This window comes from Mesocricetus auratus, unplaced genomic scaffold, assembly GCF_017639785.1.
Source record: "Mesocricetus auratus isolate SY011 unplaced genomic scaffold, BCM_Maur_2.0 Super-Scaffold_100003, whole genome shotgun sequence".
In the NCBI taxonomy this organism is placed as follows: domain Eukaryota; kingdom Metazoa; phylum Chordata; class Mammalia; order Rodentia; family Cricetidae; genus Mesocricetus; species Mesocricetus auratus.
In genome coordinates this window covers 118,868,465-118,885,609 of record NW_024429188.1, presented here as the reverse complement: position 1 = coordinate 118,885,609, position 17,145 = coordinate 118,868,465, and the positions used below count along the sequence as shown (strand labels likewise).

General features: G+C 46.3%; 1 protein-coding gene and 1 long non-coding RNA gene across 2 annotated transcripts in view; one reads left to right on the top strand and one right to left on the bottom strand.

Moving 5' to 3' along the window:
• The window catches only part of G6pd (glucose-6-phosphate dehydrogenase), a 28,440-nt gene extending 19,899 nt beyond the window's left edge, over window positions 1-8,541 (top strand). The window contains exons 3-13 of the mRNA XM_005086899.4: window positions 2,485-2,522; window positions 2,621-2,729; window positions 3,549-3,766; window positions 5,616-5,774; window positions 5,928-6,053; window positions 6,326-6,419; window positions 6,557-6,743; window positions 7,008-7,243; window positions 7,344-7,420; window positions 7,518-7,610; window positions 7,710-8,541. Of these exons, the coding sequence (XP_005086956.1) occupies window positions 2,485-2,522; window positions 2,621-2,729; window positions 3,549-3,766; window positions 5,616-5,774; window positions 5,928-6,053; window positions 6,326-6,419; window positions 6,557-6,743; window positions 7,008-7,243; window positions 7,344-7,420; window positions 7,518-7,610; window positions 7,710-7,800 (1,428 nt within the window). The 3' untranslated portion in view covers window positions 7,801-8,541. The remainder of the gene's footprint in view (window positions 1-2,484; window positions 2,523-2,620; window positions 2,730-3,548; window positions 3,767-5,615; window positions 5,775-5,927; window positions 6,054-6,325; window positions 6,420-6,556; window positions 6,744-7,007; window positions 7,244-7,343; window positions 7,421-7,517; window positions 7,611-7,709) is intronic.
• Window positions 8,542-11,348: 2,807 nt separating this feature from the next.
• LOC121140052 lies at window positions 11,349-17,123 on the bottom strand. The gene is made up of 2 exons (XR_005876887.1): window positions 16,822-17,123; window positions 11,349-11,706 (listed from the first exon to the last, which is right to left on the bottom strand). It is a non-coding gene; the product is annotated as an uncharacterized LOC121140052 (long non-coding RNA).
• Between the last annotated feature and the right edge of the window lie 22 nt (window positions 17,124-17,145).

The following is a 17,145-nucleotide window of genomic DNA, read 5'->3' as shown; positions in this document are numbered from 1 at the left end:
GGGATGGGTGATGGGCGGGTGGTCCCAGCCGGGGACCCAATCTCACCTGAAGCTGGGCTTGCTGGGTTGGGGTCTTGGAGGAGCTGATCTCTTTCCTGTGTGGGCGGCTCTTCTGGAAGCCGGGAGCGGCCCCGAAGATGGAGGGGGATGGGTGATGGGCGGGTGGTCCCAGCCGGGGACCCAATCTCACCTGAAGCTGGGCTCGCTGGGTTGGGGTCTTGGAGGAGCTGATCTCTTTCCTGTGTGGGCGGCTCTTCTGGAAGCCGGGAGCGGCCCCGAAGATGGAGGGGATGGGTGGTGGGCGGGTGGTCCCAGCCAGAGACCCAATCTCACCTGAAGCTGGACTCGCTGGGTTGGGGTCTTGGGGAGCTGATCTCTTTCCTGTGTGGGCGGCTCTTCTGGAAGCCGGGAGCGGCCCCGAAGATGGAGGGGGATGGGTGATGGGCGGGTGGTCCCAGCCAGAGACCCAATCTCACCTGAAGCTGGGCTCGCTGGGTTGGGGTCTTGGAGGAGCTGATCTCTTTCCTGTGTGGGCGGCTCTTCTGGAAGCCGGGAGCGGCCCCGAAGATGGAGGGGGATGGGTGATGGGCGGGTGGTCCCAGCCGGGGACCCAATCTCACCTGAAGCTGGGCTCGCTGGGTTGGGGTCTTGGAGGAGCTGATCTCTTTCCTGTGTGGGCGGCTCTTCTGGAAGCCGGGAGCGGCCCCGAAGATGGAGGGGGATGGGTGGTGGGCGGGTGGTCCCAGCCAGAGACCCAATCTCACCTGAAGCTGGACTCGCTGGGTTGGGGTCTTGGGGAGCTGATCTCTTTCCTGTGTGGGCGGCTCTTCTGGAAGCCGGGAGCGGCCCCGAAGATGGAGGGGGATGGGTGATGGGCGGGTGGTCCCAGCCAGAGACCCAATCTCACCTGAAGCTGGGCTCGCTGGGTTGGGGTCTTGGAGGAGCTGATCTCTTTCCTGTGTGGGCGGCTCTTCTGGAAGCCGGGAGCGGCCCCGAAGATGGAGGGGGATGGGTGATGGGCGGGTGGTCCCAGCCGGGGACCCAATCTCACCTGAAGCTGGGCTCGCTGGGTTGGGGTCTTGGAGGAGCTGATCTCTTTCCTGTGTGGGCGGCTCTTCTGGAAGCCGGGAGCGGCCCCGAAGATGGAGGGGGATGGGTGGTGGGCGGGTGGTCCCAGCCAGAGACCCAATCTCACCTGAAGCTGGACTCGCTGGGTTGGGGTCTTGGGGAGCTGATCTCTTTCCTGTGTGGGCGGCTCTTTCTGTTTGTTTTGTTTTGCTTTTTGAAATAGGGACAGGGTCTGGCTGACTTTGAAGTCCTGATCCTCCTGCTCCAATCACCCAAGTACCAGGATTATAGACCTGTGCTACCAAAGCCAACTTTTCTTTTTTGTTTGCTTGGGTTTTTGTTTGGTTTGGTATTTGGGGAAGTTGATCTTATTTTGGTTTGAGATTTTCATACATGTATACGAAATATTTAAAGCATATCAATCCTCCATTCTCCCTATAACTCCTTCTGAGCCCCCTTTCCCCTCACCCTCCCAACTTTTCTTTTTTATAACCCACTAAGTGCAATTAGTGCTTCGTCATCCACTCCTTGAGCAATGAGGAGCCACACCCATGAAGAAAAATTATACTCCCCAGCAACCATAAGCTGCCAGTAGATCCTTAACTGGGGACAGGAGCTTGTGAACCCTCCCTACACACACACACACACACTCCATGCTGGCATGTTGACTGGCATGATCTTGTGCATATCTTCTACAAGCAACCACAGTTGCTATGATTTCTTCATGTGTGCCACAGCCATGTCATATCCAGAAGACAACAATTCACACCTTTCCTCCCCATCCTCCAGCTCTCTTTTGTTTCCATTTGTTTGTTTGGTTTTTTTAACTGTGAGGATGGAAAGGAGAATCTGTGATTTCTCCAAAGTCACTGAGGATCATCTCCAGCCCAATTTTTTCATTATATCTTTTCATTGCTTCCTTATAAATTTTTTGTTTTAAAATTCTGATTTGGAGGAGGGGCTTTTGGAATAGTGTATCCCTATATGTTGGAAGGTTGTAAGGTTGTATGCCACCAAATCTGGTCTTTGTTATTGAGAGAAGACCACACTCTGCATCAAGCCTGGACTGCTGCCATTTTTTCTAAGTTCATTAATTGAATGACCATCTCATTACTTTGTAGCTCCTTTTATGCTAATGTGACATCTATCATATCTCACAGGGTTTGTTTTTGTTATATGTGCTGCCTTTATCATCCTTAAGTTCTAACGAACTCAATGTCTGGGTTTTCATGTTGCAGCCAGCAGATGTACCTGTGTTGATGCAAGGCTGGGGCAGGATTGAATTTCTGAGCTTCTCTGATGATATATGGGAGCATAATGATATATCTGTAGCTGAGTGACAACCCATATCACCAGTAGTGGGGGATGATCTAGGTCATAACAGCTCTTTCTGACCACATCTTTCCTCTACTACAGGGTGACCTGGCCAAGAAGAAAATCTATCCCACTATCTGGTAAGTATATCTCTACACTATCCCCCAAAAAACTCTCTACCAGGGACAGGCCTTGACCTTCCCTACCCAGCTTTAAAACAGCCTTACTGTATCCTTAGGTGGCTGTTCCGGGATGGCCTTCTACCCGAAGACACCTTCATTGTGGGCTATGCCCGCTCCCGTCTCACAGTGGATGACATCCGCAAGCAGAGTGAGCCCTTCTTCAAAGTGAGTGACACTGGAGTATCCCAGAGCCTTGTTCTGCTCTTTCCCCTACCCCAAAGCAAGACTAGCTCCAGGCAGCCCATGAGGAGACATTCCATTCCCATCATAAGCAGCACTTCCTTCCGCACTTTTCACTTGACTGGCCGAAAGGCAAGGCCACCCAGAACACTCATGCTCTGATACCACATCCTTGCTCTCCCTTACCAACTACTTAAAAGTTGTGTCCTCTTACTTATGCCACCTTTTCCATAACCTCTGAACAAAGACAGAAGAATATGGTCAATTCAGCCTCAGATCTATTTCCCAGCTCCTTTCTGACCCAGCCTCTCTGGCTCCATCCTGCTGTGCTCTGGTGCCACACTGAGTCATGCCAGCAGCTGGAAGGAGTCCTCCAAGTACCTCTTTCCCCCAGCAAATGTGTATATATTGGCATTTTCTCAGCACCTATAGTTTGCTGTGATAATTTTAGAGAGATATCCTTCTCCAACGTTCTTTTCTCTCAAGTAAGAGTTTCCTGAAATCAGAATTCTGTTGTAGGCATGAGGGCCCTAAGGATATGCAGACAATACCAGTGATTTGCCCCACCTGCATACAGTATTCCTGCTGTGTGTCTCAGCCCCAGCCCCATGGGTACACAAAGTTACCAGGATGAAGGAAGTTCTTGTACTTGTGGAGCCAGGACAGTTGAATCAAGAGAAACCCAACCTAGCTGTGGAACAAGACCTTGTACAAAAATGAGATCCTTCACTCCTTAGGGAAGAACAAGTGTAGACTCTGAGAGAAGTAGAAGCTGATGTTTGCCTGTCTGCCTATCTCTCCCAGGCCACCCCAGAGGAAAATCCCAAGCTGGAGGAGTTCTTTGCCCGTAACTCCTATGTGGCTGGCCAATATGATGATCCAGCCTCCTATAAGCACCTCAACAGCCATATGAATGCCCTGCATCAGGGGATGCAAGCCAACCGCCTATTCTACCTAGCCTTGCCCCCTACAGTCTATGAAGCTGTCACCAAGAACATTCAAGAGACCTGCATGAGTCAGACGTAAGGCTTATCTTTCTCTCTCCCTTCCTGTCTGTTTACTCTTGCTTCTGCTACTTTAAACCCAGGTCAAGCCAGTCTAGGCAAGCTGAAAACCTGAATGTTTGTTGTCCAGATGAATTAGGATTCCAAAAAAGGGAACAGGTACTAGAGTTTTCTAACAGACTTTGCTATTATCACATATACTTACTCAGCACTTGTAGGTGCCAAGGCTCTCACTATAAAATAGTGGCCCCCTTGGAACAGTTCCCACCATGACCACAAGATGACAGTGTTGCTCCATAGAACACTGCTCGCTCTCTCTCTCTCTCTCTCTCTCTCTCTCTCTCTCTCTCTCTCTCTCTCTCTCTCTCTCTCAATCCCCAGCAGGCCCACCTTGGAGGCTGTCCTGGAACTCACTCTGTAGACCAGCCTGGCCTCGAACTCACAGAGATCTGCCTGCCTCTGCCTCCCAAGTGCTGGGATTAAAGGCGTGCGCCACCAACTCCCGGCCCCTTATTTTGAATTTAGAAAACTTTAGTGCTGTGTTGTAGACAGCAAAGAAAGGAACCTGCTCTTTTAAAAATCAATGGAAATCTGGGCAAGGTGACTCACACATATAATCCCAGCACTGTGGAGACTGAAGCAAGAGGAGTACTTAAAGTTCAAGGGTAACCTGAAATACAGAGTGAGATCAAACAACAACAAATTAAGCAGGGTATAGTGGCACGCACTTGTAATCCCAGTAGTCAGGAGGCAGGAGGATCACTATGTAGTCAAGATTGGCATGGCTACATAGTGAATTTAAAGTTAGCCTAATCTTCATAGTATGAAAGTGTCTCGCCGGGTGGTGATGGCACACACCTTTAATCCCAGCACTCAGGAAGCAGGCAGATCTCTGTGAGTTCAATGCCAGCCTGGTCTACAGAGGACTTCCAGGACAGCCAAGGCTACACAGAGAAACCCTGTCTTGAAAAATCAAAAAAAAGAACCTGTCTCAAAAGCAAAAAAGGCTAGTTTAAAAAACAAATAAAAACCAATAGAAGTCAGTTGCATTGGGCCATAACTGTACTCAAGGGATGATGCAGGACTACTCTTTGAGCCCAGAGTTCCAAGCCAACCTGAGTAACATAGCAAGAGTTTATCTCAAGAATATAAGACGAGGGGCTACAGAGATGACTCAGTGGTTAAGAGTACTTTCAGAGGTCCCAAGTTCAATTCCCAGCAACATAGTGGCTTTCAACATCTGTAATGATATCCAGTGCCCTCTTCTGGTGTGCAGATATACATGAAGACAGAGCACGCATATACATTAAATAAATAAGGATATAAAATCAGTGAGGGAAGCCAGACATGATGGCACATGCCTGTGATCCCAGCTCTTAGGAAGTGGAGATAGGAGAATCAGGAGTTTAAGGTCATCCTTGGCTACATAGCAAGTTCTAGACCAACCTTGAATACATAAGACCTTATCTAAAACTAATGAAAGTAAAACTAATAGGAAGCTATGTTCTTGATATCCTATCTATCTACCTCTGTGTTGGATATTGGGGTACTTCTGACCCACTGAGGATCTGGCATGGGGAAAAGGGGAAACAAAGCCACCCAAGAATATGCCAATCACACTACCCTTAGCGCCAAGGTGGGCAAATCCCAGAAATTGATCCAGTCCTCAGCATGTTGGCAGGAAGGCTTCTAAGATGCCATCTGTGCAGGGTAAGGATCAATAGCAGTCAGCAGAGCTCCCTGGGTCACCTGAGAATATAAAGTGAATGTAAGCCCTACTCCCTGGGGTGAGGGTCAGGGAGGCATGGCCCTGGGCCTATTCCTGGGGGAAGATTTTTGAAATAACATGACTGGGGGCTCCCAACAGAGGCTGGAACCGCATCATAGTGGAGAAGCCCTTCGGGAGAGACCTTCAGAGCTCCAACCAGCTGTCGAACCACATCTCCTCTCTGTTCCGTGAAGACCAGATCTACCGTATTGACCACTACCTGGGCAAGGAGATGGTCCAGAACCTCATGGTGCTGAGGTGCAAAGGGGACAGGGTGGAAGAGGCCCAGGGTAAGGGTGGCAATGTGAGGAACCCCACCTGCCCCACTGCCCCAAAGACAGATTCCTCAAAGATGCCAGCCCTTCCATAATAATGTCTCCCATGCTAGCCTCTCTCCTATACCTCCCACAGATTTGCCAACAGGATCTTTGGCCCCATCTGGAATCGAGACAACATTGCCTGTGTGATCCTCACATTTAAAGAGCCCTTTGGTACTGAGGGTCGTGGGGGCTACTTTGATGAATTTGGGATCATCAGGTAAGAACCCATATCCCACCCCAACTCAGTTCATCCTTACACCATGAGGGCTAGTATTCAACCCATTCAGCTAAATCCCAAAGGGTTTCCAGGGTCAGCATCTACTTTCTTGCCTTAGGAGTCCTGGAAGACACTAGGGTTAAGGAAGCAATTCCTAGTTTGCCACTAGAAAGCCTTGTTTAGTAACCATAGGGCCCCTAGAAGTTGGTCATACCCTTGTTCCCACCCTGGAAGTGGCACTTGACCAGAGTATCTGCCTCTTTTGATACTAGGGATGTTATGCAAAACCACCTCCTGCAGATGTTGTGTCTGGTAGCCATGGAAAAACCTGCCTCCACAGATTCAGATGATGTCCGTGATGAGAAGGTAGGTAGAGAGGCATGTCCCCAGCAGCTGTGCCCCATGGTAGTCCACTCTATGACAAGGCACTGGCCTCATATCCATTTCCCTACACCCTCCCTGGAACTCAGGGGCCCACCCATTCTACATTGTTTTTCTCCCAGGTCAAAGTGTTGAAATGTATCTCAGAGGTGGAAAGCAGCAATGTAGTCCTTGGCCAGTATGTGGGCAACCCCAATGGAGAAGGAGAAGCTACCAACGGGTATTTAGATGACCCCACAGTGCCCCGTGGGTCTACCACTGCCACCTTTGCAGCAGCTGTCCTCTATGTGGAGAATGAGCGGTGGGATGGTAGGTGACACCTCTAGGACCCAGAAAGGCAGTACTAGATGTACCCTCCAATATATACTTATTAGCGTGGTCAGACACATGGTACTAAGTGTTAAGGGATGCACACATGTACACATGCACAGGGAATCTCCCTCCCTCACACACACACACACACACACACACACACACACACACTCACACACACACACACACACACACACACACACACTCAGGTAACACAAGACTATAGGAAAGCCAGTCCCTGAGGCCAGCCCTGCCCCATAGGAGTACCCTTCATCCTTCGCTGTGGCAAAGCCCTGAATGAACGCAAGGCTGAGGTGAGACTGCAGTTCCGAGATGTGGCAGGCGACATCTTCCACCAGCAGTGCAAGCGTAACGAGCTGGTGATCCGTGTGCAGCCCAATGAGGCTGTATACACCAAGATGATGACCAAGAAGCCTGGCATGTTCTTCAACCCTGAAGAGTCAGAGCTGGACTTGACCTATGGCAACAGATACAAGGTTCCCACAGGGGGGGACCATCTGGGCAAGGCCCTAAGGGAGGACCTAGGTAAGCAAATACAGTGGTATCAGCAACATTACCCCTTCCCCAACCCTGCAGAATGTGAAGCTCCCTGATGCCTATGAACGCCTCATCCTGGATGTCTTCTGTGGGAGCCAGATGCACTTTGTCCGCAGGTGAGAGACTCCCAGCCTAATATAGTCAGGCAAGAGAGGTGGCCTTCTCCCTCCCCACACATATGCCTCTACTCCATTATATAATATATCCCTTCAGTGATGAACTCAGGGAAGCCTGGCGTATCTTCACACCACTGCTGCACAAGATTGATCGAGAGAGGCCCCAGCCTATTCCCTATGTTTATGGCAGGTAAGGGAAGGATGGGAGCTAAGTGAGCCAAGTCAAATGAAGCAGGGCAATGGGAATTACCAGGGCCAAGGGTCACTCATGTCTCCTTTTGCTTCCCAGCCGCGGTCCCACAGAGGCAGATGAGCTGATGAAGAGAGTGGGCTTCCAGTATGAGGGCACCTACAAGTGGGTGAACCCTCACAAGCTCTGAGCCTTGAAAATTTATACCATCTGCACTCTGCCCCTTTTGGCCACCCTTTCTGTATCTATCCTTCCCACCACCTAACCCTATATTAGGATTATTGACCCCCACGTTGGAAGGACTTTGGGACCATAGGCCTTAGCCACACATTCCAGTCCCTGGGTTCATGCCACCATTCTATACCCTATGCTGCTGCTGCTGTTACCACTACCACTGAGCCCAGCTACATTCCTCAACTAACAAGTTCTCAAAACTCACTGTAATGCTTTCAGGCCACCATTGAACACCCTATCTGAGCCACCCATCTCTCCACAAGAACCAAATCACCTCCTCCCCTCACGCCAGCCCCTGCAAAGGGAAGAACAGCCTACCAGTCTGTTCCTACACTCCTCAAGACAGGAGTTAGGAACAATGGGGAGGAGCATTGAGCCTCAGAGGGATAATGACCAAACCACACTCCCTAGTGTCTATGGGCAAGCTTCTCAAAACTCAAAGGAAGTGGTCAAGGATACCCATGTGAGAGGACTTGTCCATGGCCACACCAGCTTCAGTGCCACTTGACATTCCTCCTCACCAGCTGGAAGAGACCACACACTGCCTAACAATATTGTAGTGCTGGCGATGTCCCCTAACCAACTCCATACTCAATGGTCATCATCCCACCCTCAGGCAGCCTTCTCACCAAAGGAAGGCAGAAGTAGCAGCTAGGATTTCCCTACCCCAAACTTGCGATTAAATCCTCAAACAGTTTTACCTGTCCCTCTTGTCATTTCCTCCCTGCTATCCAGGACTATAAAAGAGAGACTTTTTTTCCACACTCTCATGTATATTAGTCAGGTTCTATAAAGGAACAGAACAATATATATATATAAGTTGCTTACAAGCTGCAGTACAAGTAGTCCAACAATGCTGTCTCTAGACAGAAAGGCCAAGAATCCAGTAGTTGCTCAGTCTATGAGACTGTATGTCGCAGCAGCCCCAATCTCATGCTGGAGTCCCTTTTCAGTCTAGGTTGGAATCCCAAGGAGGTGGGTGCTAAGACCAGCAAAGAAATGGCTCATGAGGCCGGGCATTGGTGGCGCACACCTTTAATCCCAGCACTCGGGAGGCAGAGGCAGGCGGATCTCTGTGAGTTCAAGACCAACCTGGTCTACAGAGTGAGTTCCAGGACAGTCCAAAGCAATACAGAGAAACCCTGTCTTGAAAAAACAAAAAAAAAAAGAAGAAAAAACCAAAAAAAAAAGAAAAGAAATGGCTCATGAATAAGAAAAGTGAAGTTGCCAGCATGAGTGAAGACAAGCAGGCAAAAAAAAAAAAAAAGTTTCCTTTGTCCATGTCCTTTTCTGTTGGCTGCCACCAGGTGTAGCCAGATTTAGGGTGGGCCTTATGACCTCAAATGATCTGGATTTTGAGTGGATCTTCAAGCCCTCTCACAACCCTGCTATTGAGAACTGGGTGCCCTACCCCTCCCTGGTCTCCTATCCAGGATGGCAATACAGTCTGGTTAGGGTGAGGATGGCAGGCAGGGCCTCAGACCTAAAGGATGAGCTGAGACTCCTTCCCAGAAACCAGCAAGAAAAATGGATAAAGGCAAAAGAAATAACATTGCCAAGTTTGTTCTTGCCTATTTTCTAGGATGGCATATGGCACTGTTGGAGAATAATCTTGGTGTTGTGCAATCTCAGCAAGGCAATTTCTTTTTGCAAAAAGAGTGTGCCAGAATGCAAATCGGATTAGGGAGCACACATGTCCTCTTTTTTTTTTAACCCTGATATAGGTGGTGACCACATCTCAGCCCATGGCTGGGAGATCAACTTCACAATCTGACATGATAGGCTAATTCACACAAAGGCAAGGGGGATATGGGCTCTTCTAAGTTTGTCACAGCAGCACATCCACCCACCCCATACTGGAGTGTTAACTGTATCCCCTGCTTCATGTAGAAGTGGTACCTCCAGGTTGTGAGAGGAGAGCTTTATCTGCACAGCAAATAGTGGTAAAGGGCACTTGATAGGAGACAGAGACAAATTACAGACTCTTAAGGGTCTCTCTTGTTATTTAAGAGTCAGAGTCTGCCTCTAGCAGCCCTAATAAGCCAGGCTCAGACATCCATTCTCAATAAGCCAATTAAAAGAGCCAAGTTAATAGTGAAAAAGATTTCTTCAATGTGGTTATTGAAAAGAGGGATTAACAGATCCAGTGGGCCCCCTTGCAAAGTCCATTCTTAGGGTCCTGACATGAGGTTAATGTTTAAATAGCAAAAGAGGGAACACACAAGTATCTCTTTAGCATATTCTCTCTCACTGGGTGGTGGTGTATGTGGGCACTGGAACAGAAGCCAAAGGCTCTAGTGAGGACACTCTGCTGTCACCTTACCTCTTGGTATTATATAAGGAACATAGATGAGGGTCCTGATGAGCTCCACGGGTAAGGGGCATGTGATCCTCAGTAAACATATTCACAGGTCACCTCAGCTCTGAATGCCTACACTGAAGAACAATCATGAGGGACCAAGTGAGCACAGTCAATTGATGGGAGATTTGAGATTCCCATGAATTAAGAGTCACCCTCAGCTATGGGAGTCCACATGAGAAAAACATGACATATGCTAAGGAGAGTCATCCATCACTTTAGTTCTTTTAAAATATATGCTTATTTTTTTTTATTTATGTGTATGTCTGTATGTGCATATGCGGGTGCCCCTGGAGACCAGAAGAGGGTGTCAAGTCCCCTGGAGCTGGAACTGTGAGCTGTGTGATGTGGGTGCTGAGAACCAAACTCAGGTCCTTTGCAAGACCAGCAGGCACACCTAAACCATTTCTCCAGTACATTACCTTAGTTCTGGTGCCAACATTGGTGCTGCAATTCATGGGCTAATATGGGGAGTTCCACTGACATAGAATATCTAAATACCTATACTGAATGAAATCAGGGACTTCTAGGTGGGACAGTCAACTCTCACCTCAGGTGTTTGTAGCTGCACTAAAATAGAGACATTAGGTCTGGGCTACAACATTGGCTGTCTCTGAATGAGCAGATTATGGTAGTCATGAAGGCCCAGGTGTAGTTGCCTTTCACCTTGGCTGCAGGGTCCTAACACAGAGAAGCACAAGGGAGAGGTGAGTACATTCAGCTAATCATTCAGATGTGAGTCTCTATCAAGGACCAAACACACAATAGGCCAACAGCACTTCAGAAATGAGAGGTACAATGAGGGTGTTACAGGAATCTTTTTGGAATAAGCATGCTGATAAAAATGAGAGTGGAAGAATGATGTCACCAGTGGAGCAAAGCCTGGACAGCTCCTGAAAGGCTTCAATACTGGGTCTAGTTTGTATTCTCATTTTATACTCTAAAACCACAAGATGGGGTTGTCAAGCAAGCATAATTTACAAAAGCCTTTGTGGCAGTCATCAGGTTGTTAAGGGCAATGACCCATTGTTTCAGCTATTTATCTAGGTCATTCTATTCCAGGTAGCAAGTGAAGTCATTCATGCTTGGCAAATAGGCAGTACAACCAATGCTTTAAGTAAATCACTAAATAAATTAGCAAATAATTGGTCGTTTCTACTTTATTCTACTTCCGGGACATAACAGTGAAGCTCAGCAGACAGCAAAGATCACCTCAGCTCCATGTAGCCACACAAATAATAAATGAAGGTCCAAATGATGGCATTCAAGTGAAATCCAAGATCATGGTCCCTACACTGGAGAGAATGATGAGTAGGCAAAGTCATTCAGCTGCCACTTCAGCTCTGGGACACAAAAATACAGATGGGGACTCTCAATTGTCACCTAGGATCTTGAATACTAGGCTACAAGCAAGAGGTAAGGAAAGTCCAGCCCTGGGCAGATGGAGGCAGGAAGATCAGAAGTCCAAGTTCATTTTTGTCTTTCCACAAGATGGACATTAGTCTGAGAAACAAAAGCACCACAATTAAAAATTAAGAATGGAAATTTGACATAAACGTAATTCACTGCACTAGGTCTAAGAATAGATCTGCAGACTTTGATAAATACTAAAGAAAATTGGCAATTAAAAATAAAGTTGGGACTAGAGAGTTAGCTCAGCAGTTAAGAGCACTGGTTGCAGTGACACACGCCTTTAATCCCAGCACTCGGGAGGCAAAGGCAGGTGTATCTCAGTGAGTTCGAGACCAGCCTGGTCTACAGAGAGAGTTCCTGGACAACCAGGGCTATTACACAGAGAAACCCTGTCTTCAAAACTCAAAATAAATGAATATAATGAAATCAAGCTATTGTAATTTTATCTTTAGGCACAGAAAACAACCAATTCCAAGCAGGATACAGCAAAAGAAATCAATACCTAGAAGTAAAATAATGGAAACTACAGGAAACCAGACAGAAACATAAAATGTTTAAAACAACCAGGAAGCCCAGCAGTAGTGGTGCATGCCTTTAATCCCAGCACTTGGAAGGCAGAAGCAGGTGAATCTCTGTGAGTTCAAGGCCAACCTCGTCTATAGAGTGAGTTCCAGGACAGCCAGCCAGGGCTATACACAGAGAAACCCTGTCTCAAAAAAATTAAAAATTTAGCTAGGGGGCTTGTCAGAGGCAAGGAGCTCCCTCAGTTGATAAAGTACTTACCACACAAGCATGTGCCAGGCAGGACAGTGATCATCTGTAATCCTTGTGCTAGGGAGGTAAAGCTATCTGGAGGATCCCTATAGCTCACTGACTAGCCAACGTAAACAAATTGACAAGTCTCAGATTCAGTGAGAGAACTCATCTCAAGACATAAGATGGAGGGCTAGCAAGATATATCAGCAAGTAAGAACCCTAGAACACACATAAAGGTGGATGCAGAGAATTGGTTCTTCAACGTTGTTTCTGCCTTCCACATGTAGACACACATACAAAAAAGTTTTTTTTAATTAAAATAAAGTGGAGAGTGACTGAGAAAGATACTCAACACCTCAAAGACCCTTAGTGCAATTTTGATTTTGTTTTGAGACAGGGTCTCCTGTAACCCAAGCTGGTCTAAAACTTGTTGTATAGCCAAAGCAGGCCTTGAATTTGCAATCATCCTGCCTCAGTCTCTCAAGTGCTGGGATTACAAAAGTGAACCCTGAAAGAGCAAGGTTAACTAGAGAGGATGGAGCTAACTCCATCCTTAGAAAAACTGGACACAGAGGAACTCCAGGACAGACAAAACCCTTCCGCTTAGCTTCCAGGATGCTTAGTTCCTAGTTACTATGTGCAATAGGCCACCTGCAAGAAACAAACAAAACCACAGAAACCACAAAATGTTCCCTTCTACAGCCAATAAAAATATCTGGGAACAAGTATTTCATGCCAAACATAAGACTTTGAAAATTTTCCCTAATTGTTCCCAAATATCAACCAATCAGGGACTGACCAATACTTCTCTCCACCTGCTGATGTAATCCTGTAACCCTGCGGCTAGGGTTGTCTGAAAAAACCCCAGCAACAGACAGGGTGGGGAACCTCCTCTGGTGGCTGCTGCCTGAGTTAACCAGACAGGGTTCCTACAACATTGGGATAGAGCAATAAACCTTATGCATTTCTATCAGTGAGTCAGCTCCTTGGTGGTCTTTTGGGGGTGTCACAAACTAGACATAACACACTCCACACCCATCTTTAAAATGTCTTTCTTTTTCCTAAAGGTATTACCTATTTTTATTTATATGTACATGTTCATACCTGGTGCCCATGGGGGTAGAAGAGGGCATTGGATCTTCTAGAACTGGAGTTACAGACGTTTGTAAGCTGTCATGTGGAAGCTGGGAACTTAATTGGGGTCCTCTGGGAGAACTACAAGTGCTTTTAACCACTGAGACAACTCTTAAGCACTCCTAAAATATTTTTCAAACATGAAGTATGGTGCAAACAAAAAGTAGAAATTTTCCTACAAACATGTCATCACAGAAAGATGCATTTTGTGGCCAGCAAGATGGCTTAGTGTGTAAAGGTGTATAAGCAGATTTTTCATCAGGACCATTGACTCCCCAATAATGACATAGAGACTTCTTATTAATTATGAAAGTTTGGCCGATAGCTTAGGCTTGTTTCTAACTGGTTCTAATAACTTAAATTAACCAATTTCTATTGATTTACTTTTTGCCTTGTGGCTTTATTACCTCATCTCCATACTGCCCATCCTGCTTGCACTGTGTCTCATGGCATCTCTGCCTTCTTCTTCCCAGCATCCTCTCTGTCTCAAAAATCCTGCCTAGCTATTGGCCATTCAGCTTTTTATTAAACCAATCAGAGTAACACATTTTCACAGTGTACAAAATGATTCCACAAAAAGGATTTTAGTTACCTGGGTTTGATTCACTGAACCCAAATAATGGAAGAAAATAACTAACTCTTGAAAGTTGTCCTTTGACCTCCTCACATGTCTTATGGGTATGTATACACACACCAAATTAATATAAGTTTGGAGGTTTTTTGTTTTTTTTTATTTGTTTGCTTGTTTGTTTTGGTTTTTTGAGACAGGGTTTCTCTGTGTAACATCCCTGGTGGCTGTCCTGGAACTCACTCTGTAGAACAGGCTGGCCTTGAACTCACAGAGATCCACCTGCCTCTGCTTCCTGAGTGCTTAAAGGTGTGCACCACCACACCCAGCTTAATGTAAGCTTTTAAATGCATATTTTGCATAAAAGAAAACTGATACATGTGGGAAAAATATATGTGTGGTAAATATATGATTAAATCTAAATGAATCTTGGCACAGTGGCAGAGGCCTACAGTCTTAGGTAGGATGACTGCACATTCAGTGTGAGCCAACGCTATAGAGTAAATTAGTTACCGGCCTGGGGAATTTAGGAAGACTATCTCAAAGTAAAAAGTAAGGATGGGTGGTGGTAGTACACGCCTTTAAGCCCAGCACTCGAGAAGCAGAGGCAGGTGGATCTCTGTGAGTCTGAGGCCGACCTCATCTACAAAGCGAGTGCCAGGACAGGCTCCAAAGCTACACAGAGAAACCCTATCTTTAAAAAACAGTAGAAAGAGGACTGAGGATGTAGCTAAGTGGTAGAATCCACGAATAAAATCCAACAATGAGGCTGAAGCATGACTCAATGGTAGAATGCTGTGTAGCATGCACACAGCCCTGGGTTCAATTACCAGTACTAGCACTACCCCCAAAAAACTAAACTAAATGAATATTCAGTATGTAGTACAAGAATAAGCAAACTATACCTGTTTTGTAAATAAGGTTTAAGGGAACCCATAATAGTTAATCTTTCCTTTTTTTTTTCATGTGCTGAGGACTGAATCCAGATCCTTAGCCCCTCAGTTGCCTACCTGAGATCATTCCGTATTCTTCCTACCATCTTTTTTTTGCCCCAATAAGTTAATTGTGCCTACTACAGGATCATGGTTGACCCTCAGGCTGCTGCATCCTAGAAAAGTCCTACTACCATACCACATGGGTGGCACTGACAAAATCGACATCACTAGATTCCTCTTTGTATCTTGATTGCAATAGATATTACATGGCATATACACATGTGTATGTAGGAACAGGGTATACATGGGAAATCCCATACATTATGTTCAGTTTTGCTGTTATTTGCTACAATTGTTCTTACTCTAGTTTGATTTTCTATTACCATGATAAACATTATGACCAAAAGCAATTTAGGAAATGAAAGGGCTTATTTCATCTTATAATTCCCAGATCATAATCTGTCACTAAGGAGAAGACAGGGCAGGAACTTAAGGCAGGAATCTGAAGGCATAAACTAAAGCAGAAGACATGGAAGAATATTTGCCAGTTTGTTTCCAGGCTCACATTCAGCTACCTTTTTCAAACAGCCCAAGTAGGTCTACCTGCCTAGAGATGGCACTGCCCACAATGGGCTCAGTACTGCCGCATCAATGAGCAATCAAGAAAATACCACCCAACATTTTTTAAAGATAGATTTTCATGCAGTTCAGGCTGACCACAAACTCACTTTTAGATGATCTTGGCCTTAAATTCCTGATTCTCCTTCCTTTGCCTCCCAAATACTGGGATTACAAGCATAAACTAGCACACCTGACTCTCCATTCCCACCATTTTAAAAAAGCTTGACACAGAATTACTTATTTATTTATTATATATACAGTGTTCTTCTGGCCTGTAACCCTGCAGGCCAGAAGAGGGCACCAGATCTCATTACAGATGGTTGTGAGCCAAAAATAAACAAAACAAAACAAAAAAAGAAAAGAAAAGAAAAGCCGGGCGGTGGTGGCGCACGCCATTAATCCCAGCACTGGGGAAGCAGAGGCAGGCGGATTTCTGTGAGTTCGAGGCCGGGCTGGACCCATAGCCTCCAAAACAATACAGAGAAACCCTGTCTGGGAAAACAAAACAAAACAGATGGTTGTGAGCCACCTTTGCTGGAAATTGAACTCAGAATCTCTGGAAGAGTAGTTAGTGCTCTTAACCTCTGAGACATCTCTCCCCCACCATTTTTTTTTTGAGACAAGGCCTAATGAATCTCAGACTATCCTTGTTTTTGACAAATGGCTGAGGATGCCTTCAACTCTTGATACTCCTGCCTCCACCTCCCAGGTGCCAAGATTATAGGTGTACCAAAATTGAAAATGCTATGTTCTAACCAAAAGAGTGCTTCTATAAACTTTTTCTATATTTTGGAGCATTACCTAAGTGGGGTGGAGTTTCTATAAGTGGGATCATTGGGTCAAAGGACAGGAATGTTGTTTTACTTCTGTCCAGTTGCTGCCTGAGTAAACAGATGGATCTAGCTGAAACAACTGTCTCAATTGCCCTGGCACTGTAGGTGGTTGAGACAGGAAGCTCAAGCACGAGGATCGAGGGTTACATTCCAGACATCACCTCACTGAGTGATACATAAAATAGAAAAAAGACTCTCTGGGGAAAAAAAAAACAGCAGAAAGAAAGCAACCAAAGGCTCACCCTCTGGGACTCCGGCTTTGCTTTAAATTCACATATGCTTCTGGACTTTCCATGTTCTTAAAAAAACACATGTTAACCTTATGTCATTATCTATGTCCCCAGATCCATCCTCTTACCAGTTATGAGAGCTCTGATCTCAAGTCACAGCTTCAGCTCACCAAATGTAGAAATAGATCTCCCACAAAAGAGGGTGTGTGGAGGCAGCGGTGGAGCTGGCTGTGGTGGTTTACCCTGTAATCCCAGCATGACATAGGGTATGATCCTATCTCAAAAAAAAAAAAAAGTATAGAAGGAGATTCATCTGGCAGCAATGACTCAGGCTCTTTCCAGGAAGCTAGGTGGCTCAGTTTGAGTACAAGCAACAGGGAAATAGCCTCTCTAGGCACCTCCCACCCAGCCTCTGGAGAAGAGGGAGGAGGCAGGTTGGAGGTGGAGCCTGC